This window comes from Pipra filicauda, unplaced genomic scaffold (genome assembly GCF_003945595.2).
Source record: "Pipra filicauda isolate LSUMZ 115617 unplaced genomic scaffold, ASM394559v2 scaffold100_size2392355_pilon, whole genome shotgun sequence".
Taxonomy (NCBI): Eukaryota; Metazoa; Chordata; class Aves; order Passeriformes; family Pipridae; genus Pipra; species Pipra filicauda.
In genome coordinates, this window is record NW_024103441.1 from 615,310 (window position 1) to 630,010 (window position 14,701).

The window sequence follows — 14,701 nt, forward strand, 5'->3', positions numbered from 1 at the left end:
GGAGTGGGGCAGGTTTTGATCTCAGGGGCTCAGCACCCCCATGGCTGGTGCTTCCCTGAGTGGGGACCCGAGTGTCCCACACACACACCAGCACATCCAACACCCGCCGCATCCCCGTCCCTCCTCTGCCGCTGCCGCTCCCCGGAGGTGAGGAGGGACCAGCCCGGAGCCTCCACAAAGGGAAGCGCCGTCAGCGGAGCCGCTCAGCGCGGTCCCCGTTTCCAAATGAATATCGACAGCGCTAATTACAGGCCGCCATGCAGACAGCTTATTAGCTTGTCACAAAAAGACAGTATTGAACTCGGAGCCCGCGGTATTCACGGAGCGCAGCAAGACGCTCCCCAGACAGCACAGCGAACCAGGCAGGCGAACAACCTCCAGCAAAACTAATTACTTCCTGATTGTCTATGGCCACCCACTGGGTATAATAGTATAGACTAAATTTGGCATATACATAACTAAGCACTCGGCACCAATTTGGCGTACAATAATCATCCTCTGTGTTGCATAATTAAAATCTGATCACTTAGAATAATTATTTCATATTCCCAGTATCGGGTGAGGATTGCATAATATGGCAGGAGCGTGTGCTGGGGAGTGGAACGATCCACTTCCACAGGAGTGAGCCCCCAGGAAGGACTTTATGGCTCCAGGCAGGGCAAGAGACCCGAGAGATCCGCTCGGCACCGGCCGCCTCCGACAGTGCCAATGACCCCGTGATGGCTCAGCGCTGTCGGTCAGCACCAGCTGTGGAGGAGCTGGAGTCACCTAAACTAGCACTGAGCACAGCCCCAGTGGGGCAGGACTGTACCCGCCAGGACAGGCTGTCCCCGTGTCCCCACGCAAGCACTCTCCACATTGACCTTTCCAGGCTGGCTGCTGCCCCGCTGCCCGCCCGGCCGGGATGCTCATCGCCCGACCCCATTGTGCTCGTGCATCTGCTAAAGGCATTTGGAGAGACACGGCAATAAAAAATAAAAATCAAGTGGAACGTGTGTGTCTAATCCATTAACTTCCTCCGGCGGCTCCCCGGGGACCCGGCGAGGAGCAGAAAGAATACGTGGATATTGCACGCGCCCTGGCACCTTGTCCCCGGGCCAGCCCCGCCGCTGGCCACTGCCACGGGCTCATAAATCACCGCGGGCGACAGCGTTTCACAGCTCGCTTCCCAGCCAGGATATGGCCATTCCTGCTGATTACGCCGCCGGGCGCGCGGGGGAAGCTGCATCTCCCACTTCCAGGAAGGGAGGATCCGCAAGGAAAACGCATTGATAAAAAGAAGAACGAAATCAGCTTTGTTCACGTTGCGAATCTCCCATTGTTCCTGCTGCGGCCGTCAGCCCTCGCTGGAGAAAGTATTTCCTCAGCGATAAATCTCCTGGGCTCCTCACAGCCCTCGCCTTGGCACTGGATTCTCCTCAGCTTGTTTTGAAACAAAAAGCAGTTTTGGCCGCGGGCCCCCCGTGGGGTGCACTGGGCCATTCATGGTGTGACTTTGGGGAGCGAGGGACATCCCTGGGGCAAAGGACAGGGTCTGGTGCCCATCCCAGAGGTCTCTGACCTGCGTCCCCAGACAAGGGGACCTTCCCTGCCACTCCCAAAAGCTCCACTCCCATCCCGCAGAGCCCGTGTCCTCCCTGCCGGCACGGCACGAGCCGGGGAAAGTGAGTCTGACCGGGGCCACACTAATCCCAGTGCTGAAACGTGGAGCTGGCAGTGGCCAAGCACTTGGAATACAGGAGTCAGGCTGACAGTCATACAAGAAAAATAGATCAAGTTTCCAAGAAAATAGAGCTGAGCTGATCTGATTTTCATCAGCATCTTCAGCCGCCTTTCGGGAAGCCCCAACCCACTCCTCATTCCTGCTCTCTGCTTTACAAACCACTTAATTCCTTGTTGCTTTGGAAACCCTCACAAAGACCCTCTGCATCCCCCAAAATAACGAGCAACAGATGCTGCTTTGACCTCAGCGACTTCCTGGAAACATACATTTGTCAAAATAAAAATAAAAAGATTAATGTGAGGAAGGCTTTTAAATTATAAGGAAACAGCAGACAGAGCTTGGCCGCGCACGCCGAGCCCTGGGACTGCAGAGGGAGCCCAGGATGGCCAGGGAGGGGCTGTGGGACCAGGGGTCCCTGTGCCCAGGGGTTTGGGGACTCAGAAGGACTGGGTCTGACAACACTGCCCACAGCCAGGTGACACCAGGAGCAGGCTCAGAATCTCCTCCTTCCCTCGTTTCTCAGGTTATAGGAGCAACCAGTCTCTTCTACAGAGCTTTAAACCCTCTCTGCCCATCTTGTAGGGGAGGAGATGTGCAAACAACAGGTCACCAGGAACTTTAGGGTTACAAGCACTTGGGGCACCAGCAAGTTCCAACCTCCCTCTGGCTGCAGCTGCCTGGCACATCCCAGGGACAGAGCTCATGCACAGGCACTTGCCAACAGCACCTGTGATGCCCACAAAGGGACAAGGGCTCCTGCCAGGACTCGTGACAGCCACACTGGTGTGTGACACAGCCAGACGCGAGGCACAACCCACCCCACCACAACCCTGCACCCACAGCACTCACCAGAACCACAGGCAGGGAGGCTCCACAGGCTCCAAGAAAGGGAAGCCCCTTTTCCCTCACAGCTTTATAGAATCAGCCAAAAACGAGCTGCTGGGAAGGGCCTCCTTCTCCTTGGCCTGGTGGGAGGTGGGCTGGGTCATCCTGGGGGTTTGTGCACCTGGGGCAGGTGTGTCAGGGGCATGTTGGGCATCCCCATCCTCATCCTCATCTGACTCCTGGTTGCACCCAGCTTGCTGCTGTTGCACCACAAAGCCTGACCATGGGACCTGAGGGACACCCCTCCCAGGAGGGTGTTCTCTCCCTGGGCACCCTGTCACCAGGATGGGGGTGCACCCGCCTTGGTGAGGGGCTGCAGTGCCCGGGCTGCTGCTGCAGGATGGTGAGCAGTGGATGGTGCTGGGGCACTGTCCCCCTGCCCACGCTGGGGAGGTGACAGTGGCACAGGGGTCGGTACAGTCGGGCTGCCCCCGTGCCAGCACCCTGGGGTTTGTGGGGTCCTGCTGCACCAGGAATGCAAATCCTGACCCGGGCTGGGCCAGGGGCTCTGCCTCTCCCGGGATTCCTGTGGTAGCCATGACAACGCCCATATACATTTACATATCTATCCCGGGGACATCCAGAGCAATTGTTTCATGGGGGTTGTTTCCCTCCCGCCACAGGACATGCCAGTGTTCCCACCTCACACCCATGGCCACTCCTGCACGTGGAACAAATCCTCTGTGCTGCCCCTTCCCTGGAGCCCCTGGTGCAGGGGCAGCCCCTTCCCACCCGAGTCTGGGGTGGGTGGCAGAGAAGAGAGAACCAAAAAAATGACTTTCCATCATGTCAATGAGAGCCAAGGAAGGGCCAGTGAGCTCGGTGGTGCAGGCAGGTGTGTGTGGGCACTGCCAGCCCCTGACAGCGGTGCCAGGGGCCTCCTGTGCCAAGGGATGATCAGAGCCATGCTGGAGCACGGGCACAGCCAGTCCTGCTGGCTTCCATGGCAGCAGCACACGCTGAGGACACTGGATGAGCCCTGGCCTCCTTCTGCCTCCCACACTGCTCACCCAGACGTTCTGCCTCGCAGCTCCCAGCTGGCAGCACCTCAGCACTGCCAGGAGCCCAGGGTTAGTCACAAGCCAGGAAAGGCAGCTCGTGTGCTGAGTTACAGGGAGGAGAAGAGACACTAGAGGGGTGCACACAAAATAGTTGCTGCCTTGCACAGAGCACCACATGGAGCCGTGCCCGCAGCACTGACACGGCCAGGAGCAGAGCAGCTCTGGCAGCCAGGAGCGAGGAGCCAAGCAATGTGCAGCTCCCCTCTGCTGCTGGCTGCCTCTCTCCTGGCTCCTGGGTGCTCCAGGGGCACTGCAGCACCAGGGCAGGACTGCAGCATGATGCCAGCGTGGCATCACCTGCAAGCCTGGCATCCCCTGAGAGCCTGGCATCCCCTGAGAGCCTGACATCACCTGCAGCATGGCCACAGCTCCCAAAGGAATGGACAAGCACCACAGCTCCCCATGCAGGCAGCACAGCAGGTCCCACCTACACACACTGTCCGTGGGGCCACAACCCACCATGCTCACACCGTGGTCACCCCGGGTCTGCTGTGCTCTGCTCAGGCCCTTTGGGCTCCCCCTGCACTCCTGTGCCACAGCAGGACTTGTGTCACCTCTGGGAGCCCCTCAGGGGCACTCGGTGGGTGCTGCCCTCACCCTACCTCGCAGCCCCAGGCACAAGTGCCGTGTGTGTGGGGCTGATGGAGGGCTCAGAGCAGCCCTGTCCCAGCCCTGTCCCACCAGGATTCCAGACCCACCAGTTTCCTCTGCCCTTTCCACTGAACCAGCCCACAGAAAGTTTTATAAACTTGAGGAAACGTAAGTCAAAGCAGAAGGAGCCCAAAGCTGAGCCGCAGCATGACCTCAGCAACCTCCCCCTTTGTCCAGCCCGGGACCTCACTATCAAGTGTCAGCATTTGCTGAGTCCCCTCCTTCGGGGACACACCAGGCCCTTCCGCAGGAGCGGGGCCTCCCCTCAGCCCCCCTCCTCTAATGACTCTGTTATCTCTGGCACTCCCAGCCCCGCTTCCCTCCACCACTGCAGGGGTGATGTCCTCCCCGGGCTGGCAGTCCTGGGGGAGCAGCAGCCCAGCCTCCCAAACCCCTCATGGATGGATTCATCCCGCTGGGCTGGGCTTGGGATGGCACTCTCATCATGCTCAGTGGGGCTGGGATGAGGGTTTGATGGAGTAGCTGCAGGTCACAGCTGAAAGTAAAGTTCAGCTCTGCTAACAAACGCCCTCCTATGGATGCTACTCCCATCCCATCCCATCCCATCCCTGCTCCAGGCCTGATGGAAGAGAGGCAGAGCCTGGCAGAACAGGGCCTGAGGGAAGATGGAGCACAGTTTGCTGTCTGAAGCATGAACCTGCCTGGCTGATGTGAGGGCACTGACAGGCAGAGAGGGTTTGGTGCAAAGGAAGGAAATGGAAGAATTAAATCCACAGAACTTCCCTGCTTTTGTTCTCCCTCCCGCCCCCGCTCTTCTCCTTGGCCGCTCGCACTTCTTGCTGGATGTGTATGGCTTGATACTACCCAAGCAAGCTGGAAACAGGGTATATCAGCTGAAAGCAATTTACTTTGAAATCCAGCTGCCAGATTTTCCTTCATTTGTTTACTTTTAAATGCTTTTTTAAAAGCCAAAGTACACAAGGCAGCCAAATTGCTGACATGTGTGCCGGGCCGGTACCCCGCAAATGCTGCATTCTTTCATGTCCTCCTGGGCTCAAATCCACTCATGTTTATTTAAAATATGTAGAACACTTCAGCACTATTAAGGACCATGTTTTATAGTAAATGGAAAAAGATTTCCTCGCAGGCCGAAGGGAGAGGAAAAGAATCACTTCAATTCAGTTTTGTTCCGACAGCTCTTCGCCTGCCCACCAGGGCCCAGCCACCCACATCCCACCGACGGGCTCGGCCCAGCGCCAGGGCCTGGGAGCTGCTGGTGCTCTGGAAATGTTGGAGACAGGTGGACACGGGACTCCAGCAGCACTGGTGGGGCTCAGCCTTTCTCCCCTCCCAGATCCATGGGGCAGTGGGCCTGCAATGAAAACAAAAACAAACACCGGGAGGGGGGGCTTGGAGTCATCGAGGCTCTCCACAGCTCCAGGGTCTTGATTTAAAACAGGATTTCACCTGAAAACATGGATGCTAAAGCTACAGGTGAGAGACCAACCTGTGTGACCCCCAGCTGCAAACCCCAGGGAAAAGCAGGAGAGGAGGTGGCAGGAACAGGTTGGCAGGAACACCAGGATGGAGCAGATCCATCCACAGCAGAATGAGGCACTACAGGCCTATTCCAGATGACATGGAATGACACATCCTCTCAAAAGTAGGATGCAGATGGGAATGGATAGCAATACATATTTTCAGGTCAATAACAGCTAAAAGGGAAGTAGATGTTCAAATTCAGGATTTTTAAGTGCATTGTTAATGTGGGTGTTTTGGGAGGGAACAAAGTGGAAGAGGCATTTTCAGCTAATGCTGCCTTTCCTCAAACCACCCCTCTGTGGCTGACACAAGCTGAATTCTGTGGGGTAAGGTAAGGATGCACATCAGAAAGGGAAAATGTCAATAAACAGCAAATAAATCCTGCAGGCCCTTGTTGCTGTTCAAGCTGAAACAAACACAGAAGGGCAACACACAGAGAAAGGAGCAAGGAAGTGACATATTTTTAATCAAATTATCTGCTATTAGCAACAGAGATGGACAGTGGCTCTATGAACATATTAGTATGCCTCTGACAGACCTTCCTGAAGGAAAACACCACTGATGCAGCCAGAATCACTCTGTTTGTTTCCTAACAAAGAACACAAGAAAGCAGAAACCTCCCCTGATTAATTACTGATCATTTAGAGAACGGCACATTCATGGTTTCAGCTGGACTAGCAAATCTTCAAGAGGATTCTTCCAGGGGAGTCCCAGACTCAGATTATGTCATGCCTGAACACAACCTCCCACAACAGGTTAGAAGAAACAATGGCTCTGAGCAAGTGATGATGGAGAGCAGAGCAGGGTTTGCAAGGACTGAGTGCTACACACATTCTGGGGACTTTGGCTTCTGGAACCACCTCCCTGGCTCCCTGCACCATTCTCAGCCACCAAGGCAAAGAACAGCTCAAAGGGGAAGGCAGGGTGTGTCCTTATGATCTCTGAAAGGCAGGAGAGACCTGAGGAGTTCAGAATTGGGAAATATCCCTCCAAGACTGCTTAGAGGGACACCTCTCCTCTTCCATCCCTCAGCAAGGTCTCCAGGTGCCTCCCCAGTCAGAGAGCTGCCCACCAGCACACCCACAAAGGACAAGCTGGGCAGAATCTGCAGAGGAACATCCTTCAGACGTGCTGGGCTGAGTGGCAAGGGCAGGTGATGGCCACCTCTCTGCCCACCCACGCCCCATCCCCGTGTGTGGCTCCTGCTGCTCGCTCTGGGGAGGGAGAGCAGAGCTGGGCCTTGGGGCTGGGCCTGCCCTGGCCAGGCAGAGCTTCCCCCAAGACTCCTCAAAGGCCCTTCCCAAGGACAAAGACAGTAAACAAGCAGAGATCTGTGTTGGGTGGAACCATCCCATGGCAGAGGAGCCAGGGCAGACAGGGAAGTGACAATGCCCCAAGGCCACACAATGAGATAGTGACAGGCAGGAAAGGGAAGCTGGGTTGCCTGTCCCCCGGGCAGGGCTGTACCCTCCAGTCCCCCTGCTCTGCCCCGCTCTGTCCCCTCTGCAACACGCTGGTGTTAAGAGACAGAAAACAAACACACGACAGCCTGTAAAAATAAAGAGCCCTGCAACTGGTAGTAAAGACTCCAGCAGCTGTAGGGAGCCAAAGGCTTCTTGGAGGGGGTTGGATGGAAGTCGAGTTTCCCTCCCTGCCGGTATTGTATTTCTTTCCTCTGCCAAAATGTGCTTCCTGAGCCTTGGGCAGAGCTCTCCGTGGCTGACCCTCACCTTCCTCTGTTTAGCCTGGAGCTCAGGCTGGCCACGAGCGCCTGGGGCCGCGCCTGGGGCCGGGCAGAGCCTCCCGCTGCGTGCACATGGCCCGGGTCAGCCCCGCTGTCAGCGCCTTCCTGAGAGCCAGAGCCAAGTCGGGCCACACCTGAGCCCCCGTCCCGCAGGAGCGGCCGGGGAGAGCCGGGACACAGAGCCCAGAGAGAGCCACGGGTGAGACAGGAGGGGTGGCAGGGGCAGAGGGTTGTGCTGGTGGGATCCATCCAGCCCTTTTCTCCCGGGCAAAGATGTGTCGGGTTCCCTCTCGGCACAGCGGCACCCGGGAGGCAGCGACAACAAAGCAGAGGTCAGACAGTGCTCTAACCAGGGGGTAATTCTGGCTCCATTAAAATCCTCACTCCTGTTTGCCTGGAAGCAGAAGGCTGTGCTACTGCTTAAAAAGAGCTGAACCACCCTCAGGGTGACTCATAGCCCTTCACAGAGCTGCCATGCTGATTTTACAAATATTAGAGCAATGCCTCAGAGTCAGGGTTTTTGTATGGTTTAACATATCAACTTAGGAGCAGACCCATTGCTCTTTTATGGAGCTCCCCTTCCCTGTATTTTATTTCCTTTCTTGGTGCCAGAATTGTAGCCAAAGCTGAGCTTAACAAAGCAACAGGCATGGCCATTCTTCCCAGCCCTCATTTACCCTGGTGAGAAGGGAGAAATTAATTTAAACCCTATCAGAACTGCAGAAGCTGTTTTGGCATTTTGTGCTGCAGAGCACAGCGTGAACCAAACGCTCCCCTGCACCACCTGCACTCACCAAGCCCAGCCAAGAGCACAGGAACTCGCAGGTTGGAATCCTTTTGTTCAGGCATCTGCAACAGACAAACGTGATCTCAGGTGTTTCTCAGAAAACCACAAACAGAAGCACAGGGTTATGTTATTAAGACCATTCAGTGTGGTCGTGTCTGATCCTAACAAAGAGAAATAATGTGCTTTTGGTAAGCACAGGTAAATACTGCAATTAAGCAGCTCCCCATCCTTGCCTGTCCCACACTGCCTACACTGCCCCCCCCAGCTCAGAACCACTGTTCTCTGCAGCACCAGGCCCATCTCCTTTCTGGATTCAGAGAAGCAAATACAATGTACACTGGGATTTCCCAACCACCTCCATCTACTTCAAGTCCACCTTAGCTTCCTCAAATCACATCAAATGTGATTGAGCTGATCAGAACGTTTTCAAACCATTTTTCTTCCTCTTCTCACTTCATACTCGAGAGTTTTTGTATGTAGGAAAAATCAACTTGCCACAATGTTCAAGTGAATTTTGTAGCAAAGACAAAAGATCTAATCAAGCTTCTATATTGAAGTAGCCTTTGGATTTTCACGATGGCAAAAATCTTCCCACAGATGCCCAAAATCAGCTCAATGCAGCCACAAGAGGGAGTCTGAAATCTCCTGTTAATGCCCAGATGGATCCTGGCTTCTGAACTCTTCCAGTATAAGAGCACACAACAAGCTTCGAAAGGATTGTACCATCCTGAGCTCCACATTTCTTCTCTAGCTTTACAGGAGTTTCCTTGCTCTGAAGGAAAAGGTTCTTTAAGATCATGAATCTCTGGTATAAAGATGCAGGTTTTTCTTTTCATACGAATAGGGTGGGGAAACACCTCTAGAACCAGACTGCAATCAAAGGCAGGGGACAAGGAGTACATGAAGGGGTTTTGCCCTCACCAGTCTCAGTTTATAAATACTTCAAAGGCTTGTCCCACCCAAAGTGACACCCAGAAGTGTATTTTACAGCAGGGGTGATAACATGCATAATTTGACATGCAACAGAATTGTGGAACTTGCAGGGGAACTAAACAAAACCAATTCCTTCCCTGCACTTGCTCAGACCTATGGCTGTGAGCAGAGTGGGAGCTGCTGTGGGACTCATGGGTTTTCTTTGCTGGCAGTACCTTCTCCAGGGGTTTTTCCTTGAGATATGAGCAGAGTTGTTTGAGGTCAGGGCATGTCAAACTTCCAGATGTCTCAGAGGGACACTTTCTCCTCAGAAATGTGCTGCTGCACTAGAAAACACACACTCCCACCTTACTGAGATTAGAAATTACACTTGGTTTTCACTCCTCCCACCCATAATCTGAAAGAAAGGAGCGTGGTGGGGGCACTCTACCACGACCTTGGCTTCACGTTTTGTTAATTTGACACGTGATTAGAAGCTTTGGCAGAGCTGAGAGCCCTCAGCAAAACAAGTAACACTTCTCACAGCACCAGTGAAACATTTGTGTTGAATCTGTAGCGTCTGCTCTCCATCTGCCAAAAAATTGTCAAGACACATTCCTCAAAAATACTTTTATGGTCTTTACTCCATCTTGACATCCACTTGTTCTAGTTTCCAAGAAAACATTACTGCTCCAAAGGGGCATCTATGTTTGGGGATTTTGAGCAGAAATAGCTCCATACAGGCTGCATCGAAAGCACCACTAAAAACCTCTGGCAACACTTTCCTTTTGTAGAGATTTAGCCAAGAGATAAAGACTAGAAGCGATTATCTCAGCGAGGTTAATGAAGGAAGTGCTCACAGTGCAGCTGAATTCTACTTGACTTCATGACTTCATTGTCCTCCTCTGCTCATCTCTTTTGTACTTTCACCTGCCCAGTCCTGCTTCAAGCTGAAGAGGGGCTTTAGGCCAGCAGACAGTTAATTCTGACATTTAACAGTCAGTGCATCAGTGCTGGATCCCCCACCTCTGACCCAGGAGGCTGTAGATTCAGCTGTCATAAAACAGATGAACAGTCTAAAACCTTTGAGGCTGCAGCATAAATCACTACTATTTTTTTTTTTTTTTGCTTACAGTATTAGCCAACTTAAGGGTGGGGTTCCTAACAGGCTGTCTAAAAAGCTTGCCCCCCTATTTATGCACACCCTTCTTTTCAGAAGCAATTTAACGGGGAAAAAAATACTCTTTAATTATGATTACAGGCTGACTACTGGAATGCCCACACCTGTTTATTCAAAAGCAAATGTTTAGCAGTGCAAGGTTCATACATTTTGTTGACAATAGTATATTATTAGTGAAACATGGTAAGTAATATCTAAAACCTCTTTCTGTGAGGCTGCCTAACTGTTGGAGTGGGTCAGCAACCAAAGATCTGATGGGATACGTGTTAACATCCCAGAACAATTTATCCTCTGCTCTGCCAAACCTCATCTCACTCACTCAGCTGAATGTAATTAGACCCCAAGCTTGTCCCGAGTTCAGTCTCTGCAGAGGGGTTATCTTTCCTCAGCAAGACGTGGCTGCTCTGAGACGCTGGCAGTGACCTGAGAGGAGAAACTGCAAAGGGGCAACACCATCCAGCAGATTTGGACAAGGAGCTGCTAAGACAGCCTGATATGTACATTAAAATGCAAACATGTATACACTTGGAGCACCTGCTTTGAGTTTCAGTCAACGCACCCCAGCAGAGAGTAGCAAGAACCCACGAGCCACACAGTGCAGGAGCTATTTTTAGATAAATGTTATACAATTTTCCCTCCAGCTCCATGGATCAGAAACATATGCTGCAGCTACAGACCCATTACAGTTTAATCCTACCTCAAACAAGGAGATGTTAAATCTCCAGATCCCAGTAACACCAGGCTACTCAAGGAGCAGGGCACTGTTCCGCTCTTTGCCGTGGCTCAGGTGACACAACCTGACCCAGAGCAAGTTAAACTGCACGTGGCTTTGGGAAAACAAGTTCACTGGATTTTTTCTGACCTTGTAATAATGTTTTTGCTATTGGGTAGAGGCGAATGAGAGACTAGATCCAATTTCTACGAAACATATCACTTTCAGATATCACAGAAAAGATGTATTTTAAAAAGCTGATTGACTCCTCTATCAAAAAGAACATCATAATGGAACAACAGGAAGGATCTGCCCCAAACCCCTCAAGTCAGAGCCTTCAGTCAAGACAGAATACAAGCCACTTTCTTACAGGGAATCTGTGTCTGCTTCGTGGGACACAAGATCCTTTAGAAGGAAATTTTTCCTTCAAGGTGCTGAAAACAGAGTGTGATTTTTACAGTGTAGCAGCCTGGGTTGCCCTGGTAAAAAATAAAAGGTATGGAAGCCACTGACCTTGCTGCATGAGGAACGAGCAGCTGGCAAGTACAACAAGGATCTCTACGTCAGAAACAGCACTGACCTCATCCGACTAAACACGTGCTCCAAGACTGATTTCGGGTCAAATCCCTGCAGGAGTCCCTTGGCAAAATGCACAATTATCAGGTGCAGGACTAAAGGAAGACATTAACGACTTGTTTGTTCCCAGAGTTTCCTTGATGCAAGTGGCAATGTTCTCAGTAGGTAAATGAAGTCTCACACCAGTTTGTGATTGATGGGGACAGCAGTCAAAGACCTGGGCTACATCTGCACACGTCATGGACAAACCTGTGTCACCACCAGCCCGCTGGCGTGACTGGTGCTCAGAGGGTCCCAGGGGCTGTGTGACTGCAGAGCCCTGTGCAAACAGGGAAATGCATTGTTCTCGTTGCTGTGAAGGTGAGTTTAAAGAACTCTGCTCAGCCACGTGATGGTTTGGGGCTCTTTAATCATTACTTATACCCAACGCACACCGGACAATTTACACGCGCAGCAACACATCTCTGCACCTGAGTCACAGCCTGCCCACTTCACCAGGACCAGAAAAAGAACCTGCTGCCAAAGCGAGAAGGCTTCAGCTCCCCTTCAATGGGTGGGTTTGGCTCTGGTCTGGGTCTAGAGTGATAGGGATTCTCAGGCAAAGGACGGTCTGTCTTCACCTTCGTAACCTGCAAAGGAAAACAAAGGAATGAGACAACTTCCCACAGCATTTACCAGAAAAGTCACACTGAGTCAGAACTTAAAGAAGAACTACCAAGAAGTACCAAACAACACTAAGGACACATTGTTCAGCTGATTAGAGCTCCTGAGCACTTTTAAAAAAAGTGAGGGGAGGGGCACTTCACTCAAAACTACTGAGCAGCTCCACATGAGTGTGAGCTTCACTCCTGAAGGAAGAGTCTCTACACCAGGAAAAGCAAAAAGCAAGAGTGTCACTGTCTAAAAAAAGCACAAATCTTCTAGGAAAGCAACCCAGGAAAATGCTGACAGAGTCTGGACTCTATTAGGCCACAAACTTCCAGTGTTGAGTTGAGGAATCACCATCTGGCCAGGAGACGTTGGAGACCTGGTCTGGACAAGATGTCCATACGGAGGGAGAGAAGGATCTGACTATGAGACCAAAGAGGTATGAAGTTACCTTGGAGAGCTCTCCCAGATCAGGTCTCACCCAGCCCAGCTTGTCCAGCACACAGTTGTCAAAGGCTGCCTGTTGCTTCCTGCACCGCCGCAGCTCCAGCAGGTTGGTGTAGTCGATGCACGTCCAGTACTCGGTGAAGGGCTCTGCACAGTGGGTCTTGATCTTCCTGTGAGGGGGCACACACAGAAAACCCTCAGCACCTGTCACAGTTTTAATGCTCTTCTCTCTTACTCACTCAAACCTCAACTTGTGGTAAAGTGTTTCTGCAGTTCTGAGTTCTCGGGAACATTTAAATCTTCAGAGAAGTCAGTACTTGAAGTATTTAACAGAACTTGGCACAAATACCTGTAAAATTCCTACCACTGTAGCTACAGCTAGTGGTAGCAATAACTTTAATGATATGTGGAGGGTATTCTGGCTGGGCAGATGTTCACAGCTCCTCCACAGGAGATCCTTGTTTTGCCAAACAACTCACTCACATTATACAATGCTCTAATGCTTCCAAATTATTTTGATATCTCAAGCTCAAGAAGCCATGCTTAGAACAGAGGTTTCTGATTACCAGCTGTTAGACTTGAGGTGGACACGCTTTGAGCTAATTAAATGAGGTCCTTTACTAGCAATACTGGCCCTGGGTCTATATTTTTGGTGCATCTCCTTAAGATTTCACAGTATTTCACCTGTGGAACAGGGAGGATAAACAACACAAGGTTCAGGTTGGATTCCTGGCTTTCATAACATGGCTGAAAGGTGCAGCAGCAGCAACCTCCCACCACTGCCCTGGGATCCCAACAAAAACCCAGACCACCTGCTCTGGAACAGAAGCCACAGGGCTTCACGTGAAAGGATAAAGTCATGTATAAATAAGCAAGACAAAACAAGTGGCCTCTATCCCCTGGAGTTAAAGTTTAAGAAGCAAAAATAAAGGCTTTGAAGGCTGTGATAGTGCTGGCACTTTTAATTAGAATCACAGAATGGTTTGGGTTGGAAGGGACCTTAGAGACCATCCAGTCCCACCCCTGCCATGAGCAGGGACACTTTCCAGTAGCCCAGGTTGCTCCAAGCCCCGTCCAACCTGGCCTGGGACACTTCCAGGGATGGGGCAGCCACAGCTTCTCTGGGCAACCTGTGCCAGGGCCTCCCCACCCTCACAGGGAGGAATTCCTTCCCAATATCCCAACTAACCCTGCCTTCTGGCAGTGGGAAGCCACTCCCCCTTGTCCTGTCACTAGTACCCCTTGTCACAAGTACCCCTCCAGCTCTCCTGGAGCCCCTTCAGGCAGCGAAACGCTGCACTAGGGTCACCCTAGAGCCCTCTCTTCTCCAGGTGAACACCCCCAGCTCTCCCAGCCTGTCTCAGAGCAGAGGGGCTCCAATACCGCAGCCGGACCAGGCAGGTCCCGCAGCCCCGGCCCCGCCAGGCCCGTGTGCCCCGGCGCGTCCCCGCTCACCTGAAGAAGTCGAGGGCGCACTGGTTGACCTGCCGTCCCTCCTTGAGGCACCTGCGCGGGTCCTTCTCCTCCCAGCGGCACAGCATGAACTCCTTGTTGGGCCGGTCGCACTGCGAGCCGTAGTGGTGCGCCGCGGCCTTCAGCACGGCCGAGCTCACCGCCACCTGCGGCGGGGGCAGAGCGGCCGTGAGGGGTGGAGTGAAGCAAAGGGAGAGCAGGGCGGGGAAGGGACCGCACTCACCTCCTGCACATCGAGCTCCTCCAGCGAGGGCACCTGGACGACCCCGGGCATGGCGGCTCTCCTTGAGCGCCCTCAGCGCCCGCCCGCACCGCGCATGCGCCGCGCGGGGGCGGGGCCTCGAGAGGGCGGGGCCTCGCGGGGGGCGGGGCCTTGGCGGCGGGACCGTTGCCGTGGTG

General features: G+C 52.8%; 1 protein-coding gene across 1 annotated transcript; it reads right to left on the reverse strand.

Annotated features, from left to right (window-relative positions):
* Nucleotides 1-12,123: 12,123 nt before the first annotated feature.
* On the reverse strand, nt 12,124-14,626 carry NDUFA8 (NADH:ubiquinone oxidoreductase subunit A8). Its single transcript, XM_027741274.2, has 4 exons — nt 14,526-14,626; nt 14,285-14,448; nt 12,834-12,999; nt 12,124-12,363 (listed from the first exon to the last, which is right to left on the reverse strand). The coding sequence occupies exons 1-4, from the start codon at nt 14,574-14,576 to the stop codon at nt 12,226-12,228; spliced, it is 519 nt and encodes a 172-aa protein (XP_027597075.1). The 5' UTR covers nt 14,577-14,626; the 3' UTR covers nt 12,124-12,225.
* Nucleotides 14,627-14,701: the final 75 nt, after the last annotated feature.